The 18,643-nt window shown below is 45.1% G+C and overlaps 2 protein-coding genes across 5 annotated transcripts in view; one reads left to right on the top strand and one right to left on the bottom strand.

Moving 5' to 3' along the window:
• Positions 1–11,353, bottom strand: part of LOC141121958 (uncharacterized) — a 266,794-nt gene extending 255,441 nt beyond the window's left edge. The window contains exons 1-4 of one of the 4 annotated variants that reach the window (XM_073611722.1): positions 11,236–11,353; positions 9,690–9,809; positions 9,480–9,603; positions 9,266–9,363 (exon numbers count right to left, since the gene is read on the bottom strand). In XM_073611722.1, the coding sequence (XP_073467823.1) occupies positions 9,266–9,363; positions 9,480–9,564 (183 nt within the window). In that variant the 5' untranslated portion in view covers positions 9,565–9,603; positions 9,690–9,809; positions 11,236–11,353. The remainder of the gene's footprint in view (positions 1–9,265; positions 9,364–9,479; positions 9,604–9,689; positions 9,810–11,235) is intronic. The other 3 variants (XM_073611723.1, XM_073611725.1, XM_073611721.1) reach the window with 3 other exon arrangements.
• LOC141121983 (uncharacterized) overlaps positions 1–18,643 on the top strand; it is a 289,647-nt gene that overhangs the window by 9,744 nt on the left and 261,260 nt on the right. Inside the window, 3 exon segments of the mRNA XM_073611768.1 lie at positions 18,044–18,178; positions 18,267–18,390; positions 18,507–18,604. Of these exon segments, the coding sequence (XP_073467869.1) occupies positions 18,044–18,178; positions 18,267–18,390; positions 18,507–18,604 (357 nt within the window).

Below are 18,643 nucleotides of genomic sequence, written 5' to 3'. Positions count from 1 at the left end.
ACCCCCCCTCCCCCCTCTCTCACTACCCCCCCTTCCCCCTCTCTCACTACCCTCCTCTTTCACTACCCCCACTTCCTACACCCCCCTCCCCCCTCTCTCACTACCCCCCTTCCCCCTTTCTCACTACCCTCCTCTTTCACTACCCCCACTTCCTACACCCTCCTCCCCCTCTTTCACTACCCCCCACTTCCTAGACCCCCCTCTCCCTCCTCTCTCACTACCCCCCTCCCCCTCTTTCACTACCCCCCCCATTCCTACCCCCCTCTCACTACCCCCCCACTGCCTACACTCTCCCCCCTCTCTCACGACCCCCCCTCTTCCTACACCCCTCTCCCTATCTCCTTCTCTCTCCCTCTCTCACTACCCCCCTCTTCCTACACCCCACCCCCTCCTACCTACACCCCCACCCCCTCTACCCCCTCTCTTAGTACCCCCCCACTGCCTACACCCTCCTCTCTCACTACCCCCCTCTTCCTACACCCCCTCCCCCTCTCCCACTACCCCCCCACTTTCTACACCCTCCTCTCTCACTACCCCCTCTTCCTACACCCCCTCCCCCTCTCCCACTACCCCCCCCACTTTCTACACCCTCCTCTCTCACTACCCCCCACTGCCTACATCCCCTCTCTCCCTACCCCCTCTTCCTACACCCCCCACCCCCTCTCTTAGTACCCCCCCACTGCCTACACCCCTCTCACTACCCCCCTCTTCCTACACCCCCTCCCCCTCTCCTTCCCCCTCCCCCCTCTCTCGCAACCCCCCCTCTTCCTACACCCCTCTCCCTATCTCCTTCTCTCTCCCTCTCTCACTACCCCCCTCTTCCTACACCCCACCCCCTCCTACCTACACCCCCACCCCCTCTATCCCCTCTCTTAGTACCCCCCCACTGCCTACACCCCCTCTCTCACTACCCCCCTCTTCCTACACCCCCTCCCCCTCTCCCACTACCCCCCCACTTTCTACACCCTCCTCTCTCACTACCCCCCACTGCCTACATCCCCTCTCTCCCTACCCCCCCTTCCTACACCCCCCACCCCCTCTCTTAGTACCCCCCCACTGCCTACACCCCTCTCACTACCCCCCTCTTCCTACACCCCCACCCCCTCCTGCCTACACCCCCACTCCCCCATCCTTCTACACCCCCCACCCCTTCTACCCCCTCTCTTAGTACCCCCCACTGCCTACACCCCCTCTCTCACTACCCCCCTCTTCCTACACCCCCTCCCCCTCTCCCACTACCCCCCCACTTTCTACACCCTCCTCTCTCACTACCCCCCACTGCCTACATCCCCTCTCTCCCTACCCCCCCTACCTACACCCCTCCCTCCTCTCGCACTACTCCCCTCTCTCCCTCCCCCTACCTAAATCCCCTTCTCTCACCCCCCTTTCATTCTCCCTCCTCTCTCTCTTACCCCCCTCTTTCCCCTTCTCCATCTCTCTCTCCCTCCTAGACATAGATATACAGTGGCAAGGCGGCTCCGCTGCTCCAGATCATGTACCTAGTATGTGATCTGACACTTCCGGGTAGGGAGTGCACACCGCTGGCGACCCAGCTGTACTGTGACTAAACACAGCAGATGTCGATCACCGGGTGCACCCGCCGATCATTGTGAATTTACACAGGACAGAGCCCTGCCTGTGTAAACAAGGCAGAGCTCTGTTCTGTCAGTGGGGAAATAATAGATTTTCTTTGCCTGCAAAGCAGGGAATAAAATCCATGTCTTCCCTTAGTAAAAGCACCAATCACAGTACACACAAACACTGGCTAGGCACACATTTAACCCTTTGATGTTTAACCTCTTCCCAGCCAGTGTCATTAGTATAGTGACAGTGCATATTTTTAGCACTGATCACTGTATTGGGGTCACTGGTTCCCACAAAGTGTCAGCTAGTGTCCAAATGTCTGCCGCAATATCAAAGTTGCTGATCCCTGTTATTACTAGTAAAAATAAAAATTCTAGTATATATCCCATAGTTTGTTGACACTAACTTTTAAACATGTAGCAGAATACATATTTTTGATTTTTTACATATGTTTTATAGCAGAAAGTTATATATATACTTCCCCACAAATAAAGCTTTCTTTTGGAGGTATTTGATCACCTCTGTGTCCCTTTTTTGGGCTATAAACAAAGACAGACAATAAAAAAAAAAAAAAAAAAAAAATATATATATTTTTTTTTTATTGTCTGTCTTTGTTTATAGCCCAAAAAAGGGACACAGAGGTGATCAAATACCTCCAAAAGAAAGCTTTATTTGTGGGGAAGTAAAGGACATAGATTTTATTTGGGTACAGTGTTGAGTGTGGGCGGAGACACAGGGGGCCCATGATCTCTTATTGCCCCGGGGCCCCATGAGTTGTCAGTATGTGCCTGGTATGGGCTGCTCAATCTAAAATGCCTGGGCCTATTTGTCCTAGTCCGGGCCTGACTGTAACCATGTGACATTTTCTTCACACAAGTAGAGCTTTCTTTTGGTGGTATTTAATCACTGCTGGGTTTTTTATTTTTTACTAAAAAAAAAAAGACCGAAAATTTTGAAAAAAAAAATTTCTTTGTTTCTGTCAGTGAATTTTTAAATAAGTAATTTCTCTTTCACTGATGAGGCGACACTTATGGGCACTGATGAGGCTGACACTTATGGGCACTGATGAGGCTGACACTTATGGGCACTGATGAGGCTGCACTGATGGGCACTGATGAGGCTGCACTTATGGGCACTGACGAGGTGGCAATGATGGGCAGCACTGATAGCCAGTACTGACTGGAATCACTAATGGGCACTGCTTGCTGGCACTGGTGGCCGCTGATCAGCTCCCCTCTCTTCTCACTCTGTCAGTGTGAGGCAATGAGAGACGATTACCGGCAGTTTTATGTTTACATGTGACCTGCTGTGATTGGGCATAGCCAATCACATGGTTAAAGAGCTGCGGCTCTTTAGAGATCGGGGTTGCGCCGTGTCCTAGCAACAAGGTGCAGCAGTGGGGGGGGGGCGTGCCAGAGACGCCATTCTGGGCACCATCATTTGACGTCCTCCCAGAATATCCTCATTTGACGGTGGGTGGGCGGAAAGTGGTTAAAGTAATACTGAAAGCTGAGACTTATTTTATGGATATAATAATTTTATATATAATGCACAATACTGGTAAACTTTTACTTTATGTAATAGACTGGAGGTGATAGAAGGCATTACTATCAGCCTCCACCTTCTCTGGGGTCTGATGCTGATCTTCCCTGCACAGAGACCTTAAAGTCATTGTAAATGTTGGATTTCTTTTTAACTTGTCATATTTACCTGCTCTGTGTAATGGTTTTGCACAGAGCAGCCCTGATTTCCCTCTTCTGGACCCTTCTCCCCCCCACTTCCGGCTCCTCCTGCCTTCAGAGTGCCCCTATTGGAAGGTACAAAGTATAGTATGGAGTTCTCCTATAGGAAGCCACAAAGTATAGTATAGAGTTCTCCTATAGGAAGCCACAAAATATAATATAGAGTTCCCCTATAGGAAGCCACAAAGTATAGTATAGAGTTCCCCTATAGGAAGCCACAAAGTATAGTATAGAGTTCCCCTATGTTCCTGCCACGTCCCCTCAGCCCCCGGACCAGCATTGTTTAATGCCGCCATTTGTGACACCCAGCGTTTTGGTGACCTGCTCCAGCCCAGTGGTAAGTATGAGGTCGTTGTTTCATTGACCTCCCTTGCCAACTCACCCTTACCCCAATTTATTTAGTCACTTATATATTTTCATTATTTCCAACATTTTTGTTATAGACACATGAATCATGCATCGGCCCCTGATGAGCGAGAAAAGACTCGCGAAACGCGTAGGGTACCATCGATGCTACGCGTACGCCCATATTGTTGGGTACCTGAAGCTGGTCACACACTGCTTCATTTTATGCATATGTATTATGTATTATGTACTTTACCAATTTATATCATGTATGTGCACTTATGTACAGTGTTTTTTATGGATGTATATATCAAGTGCTATGAATTGTAGTTGTTTTTTACGTATGCTTAGAACTAGGCCACTATGCCGGGTAACGCACATTTATTGCTGTTCCCATGTGTTCTACACAGCATTCTGTGATCAATAAAACATTTTATTGCACCTATTGGGGAAGTGTCCCAATCTCTCCCACCTCATTTAAAGTCTCAGGGCTGCTTTCCTTTTTCTTGTTGCATTTAGGGATGGAGGTGTTAGAGTGGTTTCTCCAGACCAATATCCCCTTTTCTAGAGTTCCCCTATAGGAAGCCACAAAGTATAGTATAGAGTTCCCCTATAGGAAGCCACAAAGTACAGTATAGAGTTCCCCTATAGGAAGCCACAAAGTATAGTATAGAGTTCCCCTATAGGAAGCCACAAAGTACAGTATAGAGTTCCCCTATAGGAAGCTACAAAGTATAGTATAGAGGTCCCCTATAGGAAGGTAAAGGTCTGCCTTTAGAATCACTTGCTTCCTTCTCTTCCCTGGACTACATGTCCCATGAGGCTCCTCACACATTCAAGTTCTCAGGCATTTACTGCCGCCTACAAAGTATAGTATAGAGTTCCCCTATAGGAAGGCACAAAGTATAGTATAGAGTTCCCCTATCAGAAGCCACAAAGTATAGTATATAGTTCCCCTATAGGAAGGTACAAAGTATAGCATAGAGTTCCCCTATAGGAAGCCACAAAGTATAGTATAGAGTTCCCCTATAGGAAGCTACAAAGTATAGTATAGAGTTCCCCTATAGGAAGCCACAAAGTATAGTATAGAGTTCCTCTATAGGAAGCCACAAAGTATAGTAGAGAGTTCCCTTATAAGAAACCGCAAAGGATAGTAGAGAGTTCCCCTATAGAAAGCCGCAAAGTATAGTATAGAGTTCCCCTATAGGAAGCCACAAAGTATACTATACAGTTCCCCTATAGGAAGCCACAAAGTATAGTATAGAGTTTGCCTGTAGGAAGCTGCAAAGTATAGTATAGAGTTCCCCTATAGCAAGATTAAAAAATCTTCTGACTTTAATATCACTTGTTTCCTTCTCTTTCCCAGGACTACATGTCCCATGAGGCATTGCTTCTCACATTCAAGTTCTCAGGCATTTACTGACATGTATGGATGGTGTACTGAGCTGTATTTTCTGATATGTAAAGAAATAATGCATTCTGTTTGCAGGCCAATTAATCGACTGACCAACTAATTGTTTATGAAAATAGTTGACAACTATTTTCATAATCGAATATATATGTCAAAGAAAAAAACATTAGCAGCGCTAGTGCAAAAGTAGCAAATATTTAAAAATATCAATGAAATTGCTTAAGAGTCCACTTAAACAAATTATCAAATGGTAATCCCCTCTGTGAAAGTCCATTAAGAAAAGGCAGGTGAGTATAAACTAGACGATTGTGGAAGAAAATATTAGCAGCGATCCCAAGTCTCCATCACCACACCACTTGTGCCACAGCCCTGTAGGTAATCCACTTACCAGACCCTGCTGATTAAAACGCTTATCAATCAAAGGGATAATCGCTGTTCACTGGACACTTTTCATCTGTATTTTGCCCATTGCAAGCAATAGATAAAAAAAATCCACATAGCGTAATCCAGTACAACAATTATTTATTCATTTAAAATGATCTCACAAAAAAACACTCACAATGTTTGCATAATATAAGGGCATGTGACATCAATACTATGTCAGTCGTGCATTCCCCTCTAACCTCTCACCGCTCCCGCGGTGTTCTGGGGAAGGACAGACGAGGATAAGCCGCCTCTGTAGATAACTGCGTAGCAACTATATCAACTATAGCAACGCCCTTTATCTATTGCTTGCAAAGAGCAAAATACAGATGAAAAGTGTCCAGTGAACAGCGATTATCCCTTTGATTGATAAGCATGTTAATCAGCAGGGTCTGGTAAGTGGATTGCCTACAGGGCTGTGGCACAAGTGGTGTGGTGATGAAGACTTGGGATCGCTGCTAATATCATCTTCCACGATCGTCTAGTTTATACTCACCTGCCTTTTCTTAATGGACTTTCACTGAGTGGATTACCATTTGATACTTTTTTAAGTGGACTCTTAAAGTGGATGTAAACCCGAATTTTTATTTTTATATATATATATATATCAATCATACTGTAGAGTATAAGATTTCCTATAATTTGAGCCCAGTCTTACCACACAGAGTTAATCCATCTCTGAGCAATCCTCTTTTATTGTTCAGTGAGAAAAATCTTGACAAACTGAGAAAAACTTTGTCAAATCCTCCCCCTTTGCTGTGAGTGACAGCCTAAGACACAGGCATTATTTTTTAATTCCCTCCCCCACTCCTTTCTTCATCAGCTCTGCAAGGATTGGCTGTTCCACACCTCAGCATGATTTGGCAGGCTGAAGTCATGTGGTTACTTTCCTGTCTTTTCACTGGATGTTAGAGATCATAGCAGAAGTTCAGCAGAAGTTCAGTTAGAAATACACAGGAGAAAATGCATATTGACAAGGGGAGTGTAGAGGTGGGCGGGGAGTCTACTGACATCACGACTCCACCCACCGACCTCCAGACAACAGACCCCGCCCACAGAATATGCAGTTTTTCAGCTCTCATAACAGACAGAGGGGAGACATTTGACAGGTAAAGATACATGCAGGAGGCATGTATATCCTTATAGATAACCCATATGGCAGTACTTTAGAAAGGATGACATTGGGTTTACATCCACTTTAAGCAATTTCATTGATATTTTTAAATATTTGCTATTTTTGCACTAGCGCTGCTAATGTTTTAGAAATTTTTTTTTTTACATATATTTGATGGATCTCGTTTTAGTATAGCAGCTGCTGACTATTATTTTATCAATATTTTCTCTGTGTGCGCTGAGGGAGGGATACTGAACTTTTTTTTTTTATTGAGTTTTTTTTATCTCTCATTCTTTGATATTTTCATAATCGATTATAATCAAATTATGACGATTAGTTGTTTCAGCCCTACATCTCTGATCTCCTACCAGTTCATCTCTTTATTCATGGACCTTAGTCAGAGAGTGAGGAAACAACGAGAACTGTCTTTTATAGGAGTGACAGTGATGAGGGGATTATAGGACGAGTGTCCCCACCCCCTCTATCACTCATTGTCATCTTCCCAACACAAGAAGTCCTGCACTTCCTTATTTAGTCCACGATTTATTAATGAATAACAGCGGGGCTGAGCCCCACCAGAGGTCAGAGAGTGAGGATGGGGGGAGAACAACCAAGATGAAGACTGGACTGATCCTGAAGACCACCATCATTGGGTTATTGACTCCTCCCTCATTATCACTTTCTGTTTAAGGTTCCAAAGTCTGAGGATATTATCACATTATTATCAACATGTAAAGGTCTGTGCTCCAATCAAATCATCAGATATAAAATGTCCAGCTGGTAGGAAATGGGTGTAACAAAAGAGAATACATATTATGTGTATATATAGCAGAGGGTAGAGGGGAGAGAGCAGAAGTCAGGACTATGTAATGTACAACATATTGTATAAGATACAACAGATAGGAGTATATAGTATCAGAATGATGTAATGTACAACACAGAGTTTATAGTGCAGGGGTCAGGAGTATGTAATGTACAACAGAGTATATAATGCAGGGGTCAGGAGTATGTAATGTACAATATAAATTATACAGTGTAAGGGTCAGGACTCATAATATTGGTATTCAGTGGAAGATTAAATGTTTACATGAGACAAGTTGCAGAGGTCCCACACCACTGCCTCCCATCTCCTGAGACTGCACTCAGTGACTTGGGTCTGAGACTATACAGACATATCCCTCCACCCGGCACAGCCAGCAGACAACAGAGCAAGTAACCCTGGGAGAATTGTTCTGTCAGACATCTTGCCATACCCGGGTATGGGGCAGAAGACCCAAAGCACATTCCCCAGGTGTCTAGATCTAGTAACATCTATGGTGAAAATGAACATTTTGCTGCCAGCTGAACCCCAGAATCTCCATAAATCCAGTCTAGATACATAAATTGTGTCTGCAGCACAGAGAAGGAAGATTATCCGAGAGAAATACAGGACGGGGAACACAGCTCAGGAAAGTGACCAGGGGATTACAGGCTGATATCACCCAGTCCTTGCCCTACTCTGGACCAATCAGTGAGCAGTATGGGTGGAGGAATGTATTTAGTGTTAATGACCCACCTGTGCTGATCTCTGTAGGAGTGTCCTCCTCTATAAATGTCCTCGTTATTCCATCCTCCTCCATAGACTGCTGATCATCCCTCACATACCTCTCTTCTTCTTCTGATTTAACCTCAAATTCTATATCGATTGGATCTCCACTCTAAATCAAGAAAATGAGAGAGAATATCATCTGTAAAATATAAGATTTATTATTGTGACATCACATAAAAAGTCCACACATTGGTGTTGATTTATTAAAGGCAAATTCACTACACACTACAAGTGCACATAGAAGTGCAGTCGCTGTAGCTCTGAGGGGAAGATCTGAAATGAAGGGAAGCTCTGCTGATTTATATCATCCAATCATGTGTAAGCAAAAATGCTGTTTTTTATGTTCCCCTCAGATCTACAACAACTGCATTTCCAAGAGCACAGTGGATTTGTCTTTAGTAAATAAACCCCCCTGTCTCCTCAAGTTCATGTTCTAGATAATCCATCCCACCAACCTTGTAACAGTGAGGGATGGTGTGACCTTCCTGTGTGGAATCCCGGGAATACAGAGGACGGGGATATCTCTCTGGTGGGTTCCTGGTATTTGGTGGATCCATCATATCCTTATGTCCTTCTAATAACTCCACCATCACTCCATACTCCTCATCCTCCTCTTTATACTCTTCTTTACCATCAATATCATCACCCCCGAGGTTTCCACTCTGAATATATAATAAAACATTCATTGTAACAAACATGCTGTGTATAAATCAAAACTACCAAAAATTGTCAATCATCTACCTGATGATGGTGAGGGATGGTGTGATCTTCCTGTGTGGAATCCCGGGAATACAGAGGACGGGGACATCTCTCTGGTGGGTTTCTGTAGCTGGATGACTCCACTATGGTGTCCTGGGACAGATTTTTGTGTTCATTTAGAAACTCTGACTCCTCCATCACCCCATCCTCATCATCCTCCTCTTTTATCTCTTCTTTAACCTTAACTTTAGAATCTCTCAGGTTTCCATTCTGAATATATAATAAAAATGACATCAATGGTAACAATGCAGATAATGTACAGATCCTAATGTTACTATCAGTGATTGTTCCTCATCTACCTGATGATGGTGAGGGATGGTGTGATCTTCCTGTGTAGAATCCCGGGAATACAGAGGACGGGGACATCTCTCTGGTGGGTTCCCATTACCGGATCCATCTGTGGGAAACACACACACTGACTGAATACATTGTTTCTATGTGTTTATCAGATGATGGGGGATCTAGGTGGACCCTCCGTACTGCTCTCTCCTTTAAAATAAAGTCTCCTCTTACCCGGTGATGTGAGGGGCGGCTGATTGTCCATCATGACGTCCTTGTAGAGATCCTTGTGTCCTTCTAAATACTCCCACTCCTCCATGGAGAAATAGACAGTGACATCCTGACACCTTATAGGAACCTGACACACACAATGATACAGTCACCATCCAGACACATCCCTTGTCTGTTACTGGATAATGTCCCAGAATTCCCAGCACCGCTCACCTCTCCTTGACGATCTCTCTGGTGACTTCTAGAATCTTCTTTGTATTTCTCTATTTTATCAGGGAGGGAGGTGGAGGGAATGTGATGGTCATATGATCTCCAGACTTTACAGGAGGAAAACTATAGATGTGAACACAAATAGTAAAATGAAATGTTATTCACAGAATCCTCCTCACCTCTCCATTCAGGTCTCCATTATAATAAAGCCCCACTTCAGGCTGAGGTATAATTTACCAACACAGGACCCCCACACTCTGCAGGATAAAAGCTTGTAGCAGGCATTCTGATGTCATTACATACAATGCAGGACCAATGGTCCTACTTTGCTAGTAAGGATGCCAAGGGTCCGCCCACATCCTAAGATCTGTAGGAAAAAAGCCAGATAGAGGGACATTGGGAGGAGGAGCTGTGAGGTCAGTGTGATGTCATAGGACATATAGACTCTGGATGGAGGGACATTGGGAGGAGGAGCTGTGAGGTCAGTGTGATGTCATAGGACATATAGACTCTGGATGGAGGGACATTGGGAGGAGGAGCTGTGAGGTCAGTGTGATGTCATAGGACATATAGACTCTGGATGGAGGGACATTGGGAGGAGGAGTTGTGAGGTCAGTGTGATGTCATAGGACATATAGACTCTGGATGGAGGGACATTTGGAGGGGGAGGCTCTATAGGAGGCTCCTGTGCAAACCAAATCTTTGTTCCTGGGTGTGTCCTACCTCTCCTAAACTGAAGAGTGAACTTTGACCTTTACCATACAGAAATCTGTCAGGAATCTGTGAAAGTAAGCTCTCATGTGATCAGGTGACGTGCGGAGGAACGGAGTGTAAATAGCAGACAATTTTCCCCAGAGCCCCTAATGGTGGGGATGGATTTTGTTGAGTGCTGGTGCCAAGTTTCCACCCCCAGGATCACTGCAGGTGTGGAGAAAAGCTGTGTAAGAGGATATGGAGGAGAGATGAGGAGGAGATCCAGGAATCAGGATAAAGGTCAGGACAAGCAACAGACGAGCGCATCCAAGAGATGAAGCCGGGGTCACTACACAGAAAATCAATCCAAGGAAACAACAGGCAGGACGAGGAATAGCAAGAAGGAGCTCAGAGACAAATGAGAATATTGCTCAGCCAATGGGAGATTATCTCAGCATGACTTACATAATGAAGGAGATGAGGGGGAGGGGAGGAAGTCACTTATGGTGACCATAGGGACATGGAAATTCAGCTGGTTCAGCAGGGATCGGTCACATTTCCATCCATGTGTGGTCACTGCCAGATAAAAGTCACTCGATCAGCGGCTGCAGCCAATAGCGTCATCACTGATCTGTGTATTCTGAGAGCGGAGGAGCGCCCCCCATTGTCAGAATACAATAGTGCAGTGGGGAGGATTCCCCCATCCCCCTCCAATGTGTGGATGGGGGAATCACTTCAGTTTTTTCCTCTCAACCCGCTGGATGAACGATAAAACTGAACCATGTATGGCCAGATTTGGAAGGAAGATATATTAATCATCAACTGATCCCCCTGAAGGGGTTAATCCACATATTACCTCCTCTGCCGCCAGATCCTGCAACGTCTCCTCTCTACGTCCTTCCAAGTTGAATGTTTGTCAGTACCTGACATCACTTCCCGTCTGTATTCCATAGAGACTTTTTTTACTGGGTAGAGGTGAGATCACTACCTTGTGGAGCTCAGAGGAACTGCAGCCCCGAGAAACGTCTCGTAGATTGAACACGGCTGTTTCAAGTATTATTATTATTATTATTATACAGGATTTATATAGCGCCAACAGTTTACGCAGTGCTTTACAGTATAGAAATGAAGATACTGCAAGCTGTTTGAGTTTTATTGAATTGTATAACAGGAACAGCAAACACAGAACAGGAAACAAGAAGTACAAGCAATGCAATATTACCATAGAGTATATTACCATAGAGTCCCTGTATATTTATAAGAACTCCATAACATCTCCCATTTTTTACATTCAATCTAAAAATGTGTAAACAACCTAAAACAGATTGTGAACAGTCTTAAACATAACATGCTGTGTTACTGGTAGATACACTACAGATGGAGTCTATTTGGCCGTCTTGAAGCTCTAATGCTGCGCAAGGCCAAAGTGCTTTTGCCTGGCAAATGCTGTTCAGCTCCAGAAGGTGTTGAAGAGCTGCTCTCTTTCCCGGCTGGTGTGTTTGGTACAGAAGAACTTACTGGATATATGTGGTTTCATTATGTCATCCTCATAGTATCCTTCAGATTTGACCATAGTATTGTCTCTGCCTTGCTTTCGTGGTCCAGTAGGACAAGGGGCATTATAGGTCTAGGGACATTGTAGGACTAGGGGCATTGTAGGTCTAGGGACATTGTAGGACTAGGGACATTGTAGGTCTAGGGACATTGTAGGACTTGGGACATTGTAGGACTAGGGGCATTGTAGGTCTAGGGACATTGTAGGACTAGGGACATTGTAGGTCTAGGGACATTGTAGGACTAGGGACATTGTAGGACTAGGGGCATTGTAGGTCTAGGGACATTGTAGGACTAGGGACATTGTAGGTCTAGGGACATTGTAGGACTAGGGACATTGTAGGCAGGGCCGCTGTTAGAAATCATGGGGCCCCCTACAGCGTACCTGACAGGGCCCCTTGGCACCACGCACAACCCCACCCCTGGCTCCGCCCCTGACCCCATGCTGTCATGAAATCTGGGGGAATGGTGGCAGGAGCTGAAACATGTAACATGTTCCAAAAGGTGAACCTTTAAAGCTGTGTTTCGCTCCAAAAAAATAAACATTAAAAGCCAGCAGCTACACATACTATACACATACTATACACATACTGTACACATACTATACACATACTATACACATACTGTACACATACTGTACACATACTATACACATACTGTACACATACTATACACATACTGTACACATACTGTACACATACTGTACACATACTGTACACATACTACACACATACTGTACACATACTGTACACATACTATACACATACTGTACACATACTATACACATACTGTACACATACTGTACACATACTATACACATACTGCAGCTGCTGGTTTTTAATAATAGGACACTTACCTGTCCTGGAGTCCAGTGATGTTGGCACCGCAGCTGATGTTTCCATCGGTTGTTGGGTGCTCTGTGCCCATTCAGTTTGTGTCCTCATACACCACAGACTTGTGTCCATTTACATCAGGCTACCTCTGATCTGTCACATTTAGGTCTGGAAAAAAAGAAAAGGATGTTCTTTTCCTTTTTTTTTTTTTTTTGACCTGAATGGACACAAGTCAATTCATATCTGGACTCCTGTAGACCTACATGGAGCTTTCAATCAGGTCCACATCAGTGGCAGCTGGTGCTCAAAATTTTTGGGGGGGGTGCAAACAAACTGAAAAATTCAGAAAACAAAACATCAATTGCTGCCACTGTGCCCATCAAACGCAGCCACTGTGCCATCATACGCAACTACTCTACCCATCAATTGCCGCCACTGTGCCATCATACGCAGCTACTGTACCCATCAATTGCCGCCACTGTGCCATCATACGCAGCTACTGTACCCATCAATTGTCGCCACTGTGCCATCATACGCAGCTACTGTACCCATCAATTGCCGCCACTGTGCCATCATACGCAGCTACTCTACCCATCAATTGCCGCCACTGTGCCATCATGCGCAGCTACTCTACCCATCAATTGCCGCCACTGTGCCATCATACGCAGCTACTGTACCCATCAATTGCTGCTACTGTGCCATTATATGCAGCTACTGTACCCATCAATTGCTGCCACTGTGCCATGAATTGCCACCACTGTGCCATCATGCGCAGCTACTGTATCCACAGGAAAAACTGACAGACGGACCTGATTGCAAAGCTTGGGTGAAAAATTCTTAAAGGGGAGTGATTTGGGGGGTGGTAAAAATGCAGCTTGGCTTGGCTGTCCCTTCCCTCCATCATGTGTGCAAAGTAGCATCTCACTATGTTGCTCATATTCATTATCATTATGATAAGCACAGCAGGTTCTCTATGGCTCTGTCAGTGTAACATGCTGTGTGGTGCTGACTTTCTTATGGCTGTGCTGTGTTATAGTCTGTAACACACATTACAGCCATATATTAAGAAAATTACACTGACAGAGCCATAGAGAACCTGTTGTGCTCTGATCATCATAATGATAATGAATATGAGCAACACAATGGGGAGTCTGGGGACTGAGCCTCAGCCTGTGTGATGTCATAGTGTGTGTAGGGGGATTGCTTGCCTGTGGACCAGCGTCAGGATTACTCTTTCTTTCAGTCTCTCCTTCAGGCTGCAGCACGGCACTTACTGAGGGAAGGGAGCCGCATTACAATTGAATCCATCCACCGAGGAAATCATACAGTGAGCACAAGGTACACTCACTATACAGAGCAGGGATTGTATGCCTCCACCCGAAAATGGAGAAAAGGTCCCTCTTGTGCTCTCACCTCCTGGGCCCCTCTATTAACCTGACCAGGAAGGTACTATATACCTTGCCAATCAAGTAGGTGCAGGTTAATAAAGTTATTTAGCTAATTCATTTTTTTTAACCTACAAATCTGCTCGGGCCCCCCCCCTGCTGACTGGGCCCGGTACTGCCCTATCAGCGGCCCTGCCTGGAACCTGTGAGATGAGGACATGATGGGACAGAGGACTAAATCCCGGGACTGTCCATCATCTGGAAGCAATGGCAAGGCTGTAATCACACTACGAGAGATTTCTTGGGCTGCAGTTCCTCTGATCTCCACAAGATGGTGATCTAACTTCTACTGAAACAGGAAGTCTGCAATGGAAGACAGACAGGAAGTGATGTCAGGTACAGACAGGAAGTGATGTCAGATACAGACAGGAAGTTCCAGGTGAGAGGTGAGTCGGGAGGACGTAGAGAGAAGACATTGCTGGAAGTGACAGTAGAGGAGGTAATAAGATCTTATTTTCTATTTACACCCAGTAACCCCCCGTCATGTCCGTCCTCTTCCTTCATAGTCACTGTGATGTCTTTTATCTCCAGCAGATGATGATACACACATATATAGTGTGGAAATGTAGAATAACCCCGTATATTACAATGAGGGAATTTATGGTCTGTACCACGAGGGGAGTTATTGATGTCAGTAAATGTCGGTTCCAGACATTGTATGTGGGGGGAATGAAATGATAATTAAAGGTTGGGATTAGGGAAGATTTCTGTAAGATTTTACACAGGAATGATCAGCGCCCCTCCAGAGACACTATGATGAGTCTCACAATAGGAGTCTGAAAGGAACTGGATTTTGGGGGGATGGGATGTGAACTTGGATTGGGGGAGGGGCAGTTTTATCAAAAAGACATCCAGATGGGAATTAAAATAGATTTTTGAGCTGAATACAATTGTTCCGGCTGGACTGAATATTGATATTGAGCTGTTTGATTTTGATTCATCTGTTTTATACATTTTTATAGTATTTTTATATTGTGTTACCACATATTGATGATTATAAATAAAGTTTTGTATGAGTTTACTGTTATATGATGATATAGAAGATGTATTAAAGGGGTTATAAACCTAGTTACACCACTTTTACCTACAGATAACCCTATAATAAGACTGTAGGTACTGTAAATATCTCTTAAACCTGCATGGTTTAGGAGATATTTACCATATACTCTTGCACTGACGTCAGCGGCGCATGCGCTCTGAATAAATGACCCTCCGAGCCATTTCTTCACCAGCAAGTGCTATGACTGACGGCTCCCGTGTGCATGCGCAGGAGTGACGTCACACGACTCCGTCCAGTCACAGAACCAAAGTCCGCGGCCCTGGAAGGAAGAGGGGCGAAGATGGATGCGGCCACCAGCAGGGACAGCGCAGGCTTCGTTTGCACGTAAGTCCCACATAATGGGCTAGTATGTGATACATACTAGCTCATTATGTTTTTACTTTGCAGGGGGAAAAAAGAGGAAGTAAAACCCACCAGGGTTTACTTCCTCTTTAAGCTATTCTGGGCTATAAATGGTTAAGGAATCTGGGCGGAGGTAGAAGTGTATTTTAGGACCTCTTCACCTGCCAATAGTCCTCCTCGTCAAAGATTGGCATTTCCAAACATGTCGGATGTCACCAGGTTAGGAGAGGCGCCCTCTCTGGTTACATCTAAGTGGTATCCGGCCCGCCATCCACCGGAGTATCTGCAGTCAGGACCCTGGTGGTGGATTGGCTCTTCTTCTAATGCTGGTATTCCCCATTTACTGCTATAGAGGCATCTATTGCTTCACAGGCACCATGAACTCTGTGGGACTACAGAGCCCAGCACACCTAGTCATCTACAGCCGGGGGGGTTGTAAGTGCTGCCAGGTTACCCCAGGAGTTGTCTGACACTTTGTTATTAGAAAGTTTTATTGGAACTATCGTGTTGTGGATTCAGATATTTTGTCCATAGTGCAAGCACTGCCCGAATATTTATTATTTGTAGATTAACCCCTTCAGGGTCAGAACATTTCCCCATTTATGGGGCCGGAACATTCTCTTCATTTTGGAGATAAATTCTAGTAATATGTTCCTCTAAACAAACAGCACTGACAATAAATAGACAAGACAATGACCATCCTGACCATACATGGCCTACAAAGGACAATTATTACACTACACAGGCAGCCAATGGGCAATCATTACAATATTCAGCCAATACAATGATGGAGTGCCGGGGTCAGGAGTATGGAGCATAGAGACCCTTACATTGCTGGTCAGGAGGAAGAAAACATTCCCCAGCCTGTCATGAAGAATATGTTCCATCATTGGTGTCAGAAGGAGGAAAATACTGAGATCTCTGAGGGAAGTAGAGGGGCTGAGGGGCTGTGAGGGTTTAGTAAAGCTGAAAGACTTCAGGGGCCTCTGAAGGGGTAATGTAGCTGAAGGACTCTGAGACCCTTGAGGGGGTAGTCAGTCTGCAGGGCTCTAAGGGAATAGGGGATAGAGGGCTCGGGGGGACTCTGAAGAGACAGAGGGGGGTCTCTGGGTCTGTGATGGTCTTCCCACCCCAACTGCACCTTTTACTCAGACCTTACAGGACTGGCAACCTTAACTATCTCATTTGTCTCAGTGGTCACGTGATTTGTTCTGGAATATCAAGTAAGATGCAGAAGGGAAATCCTTCACTCATTGGGGGAATTCTGTTTCAGCTGCAAACCAGTTCAGAAAGGAAACAATCCCAACAGAGAAAAGGGAATATTTGATCCAGTAAGCCAAGAGGGTCCCAGGTCCTCCAAGATGTAACAAACACTAAACAGTCCAGACTAAATGTGTTCCCATGGGGGGGGGAGTAGTTCTTAAATATAAAGCAACCCTCCTATTACCCCTCTCACATCCACATCCTATTATTGTGTGACCAACACCATCCAAATAATTCTTACTTTCATTTCCCAAAGTTATCCGTGTACCAGGAGACCTGTATAGATCAAATGACGGCATCAATGAGGATGGAGGAGGACCGGAGTCACATGACTGAGAAGATACTAAACCTCACCCTGGAGATCATCTACCTGCTGACCAGAGAGGTGAGGAGGATTCTGGGAGGTCACATGACATCACTCTTATCTCTATTAATAAAACACAGACCTGACCGGAGAGGTGAGGAGGATTCTGGGAGGTCACATGACATCACTCTTATCTCTATTAATAAAACACAGACCTGACCGGAGAGGTGAGGAGGATTCTGGGAGGTCACATGACATCACTCTTATCTCTATTAATAAAACACAGACCTGACCGGAGAGGTGAGGAGGATTCTGGGAGGTCACATGACATCACTCTTATCTCTATTAATAAAACACAGACCTGAGCGGAGAGGTGAGGAGGATTCTGGGAGGTCACATGACATCACTCTTATCTCTATTAATAAAACACAGACCTGTCCGGAGAGGTGAGGAGGATTCTGGGAGGTCACATGACATCACTCTTATCTCTATTAATAAAACACAGACCTGACCGGAGAGGTGAGGAGGATTCTGGGAGGTCACATGACATCACTCTTATCTCTATTAATAAAACACAGACCTGTCCGGAGAGGTGAGGAGGATTCTGGGAGGTCACATGACATCACTCTTATCTCTATTAATAAAACACAGACCTGACCGGAGAGGTGAGGAGGATTCTGGGAGGTCACATGACATCACTCTTATCTCTATTAATAAAACACAGACCTGACCGGAGAGGTGAGGAGGATTCTGGGAGGTCACATGACATCACTTATCTCTATTAATAAAACACAGACCTGACCGGAGAGGTGAGGAGGATTCTGGGATTCTAACATGATATTCTTATTGGTTCTCCAATACAGAGATTTCCTCTTGTGAAGTCAGGTGATCATATGACCATCACAGTGCCTCCATGTGACTCCCTAAAACCAGAGAGACACAACATGGAGAAGATTCTAGAAGTCACCAAGAAGATGATGGAGCTGCTGACAGGAGAGGTGAGGAGGATTCTGGGAATTCTGGGACATTATCCAGTAACAGACAAGGGATGTGTCTGGATGGTGACTGTATCATTGTGTGTGTCAGGTTCCTATAAGGTGTCAGGATGTCACTGTCTATTTCTCCATGGAGGAGTGGGAGTATTTAGAAGGACACAAGGATCTCTACAAGGACGTCATGATGGACAATCAGCCGCCCCTCACATCACCGGGTAAGAGGAGACTTTATTGTAAAGGAGAGAGCAGTACGGAGGCTCCACCTAGATCCCCCATCATCTGATAAACACATAGAAACAATGTATTCAGTCAGTGTGTGTGTTTCCTACAGATGGATCCAGTAATGGGAACCCACCAGAGAGATGTCCCCGTCCTCTGTATTCCCAGGATTCCACACAGGAAGGTCACACCATCCCTCACCATCATCAGGTAGATGAGGAACAATCACTGATAGTATCATTAGGATCT

Source organism: Aquarana catesbeiana, unplaced genomic scaffold, assembly GCF_042186555.1.
Source record: "Aquarana catesbeiana isolate 2022-GZ unplaced genomic scaffold, ASM4218655v1 unanchor236, whole genome shotgun sequence".
NCBI classification, from domain to species: Eukaryota; Metazoa; Chordata; class Amphibia; order Anura; family Ranidae; genus Aquarana; species Aquarana catesbeiana.
Note: the sequence above shows the minus strand (reverse complement) of the source record. Positions and strands in the feature narration are given on the sequence as shown.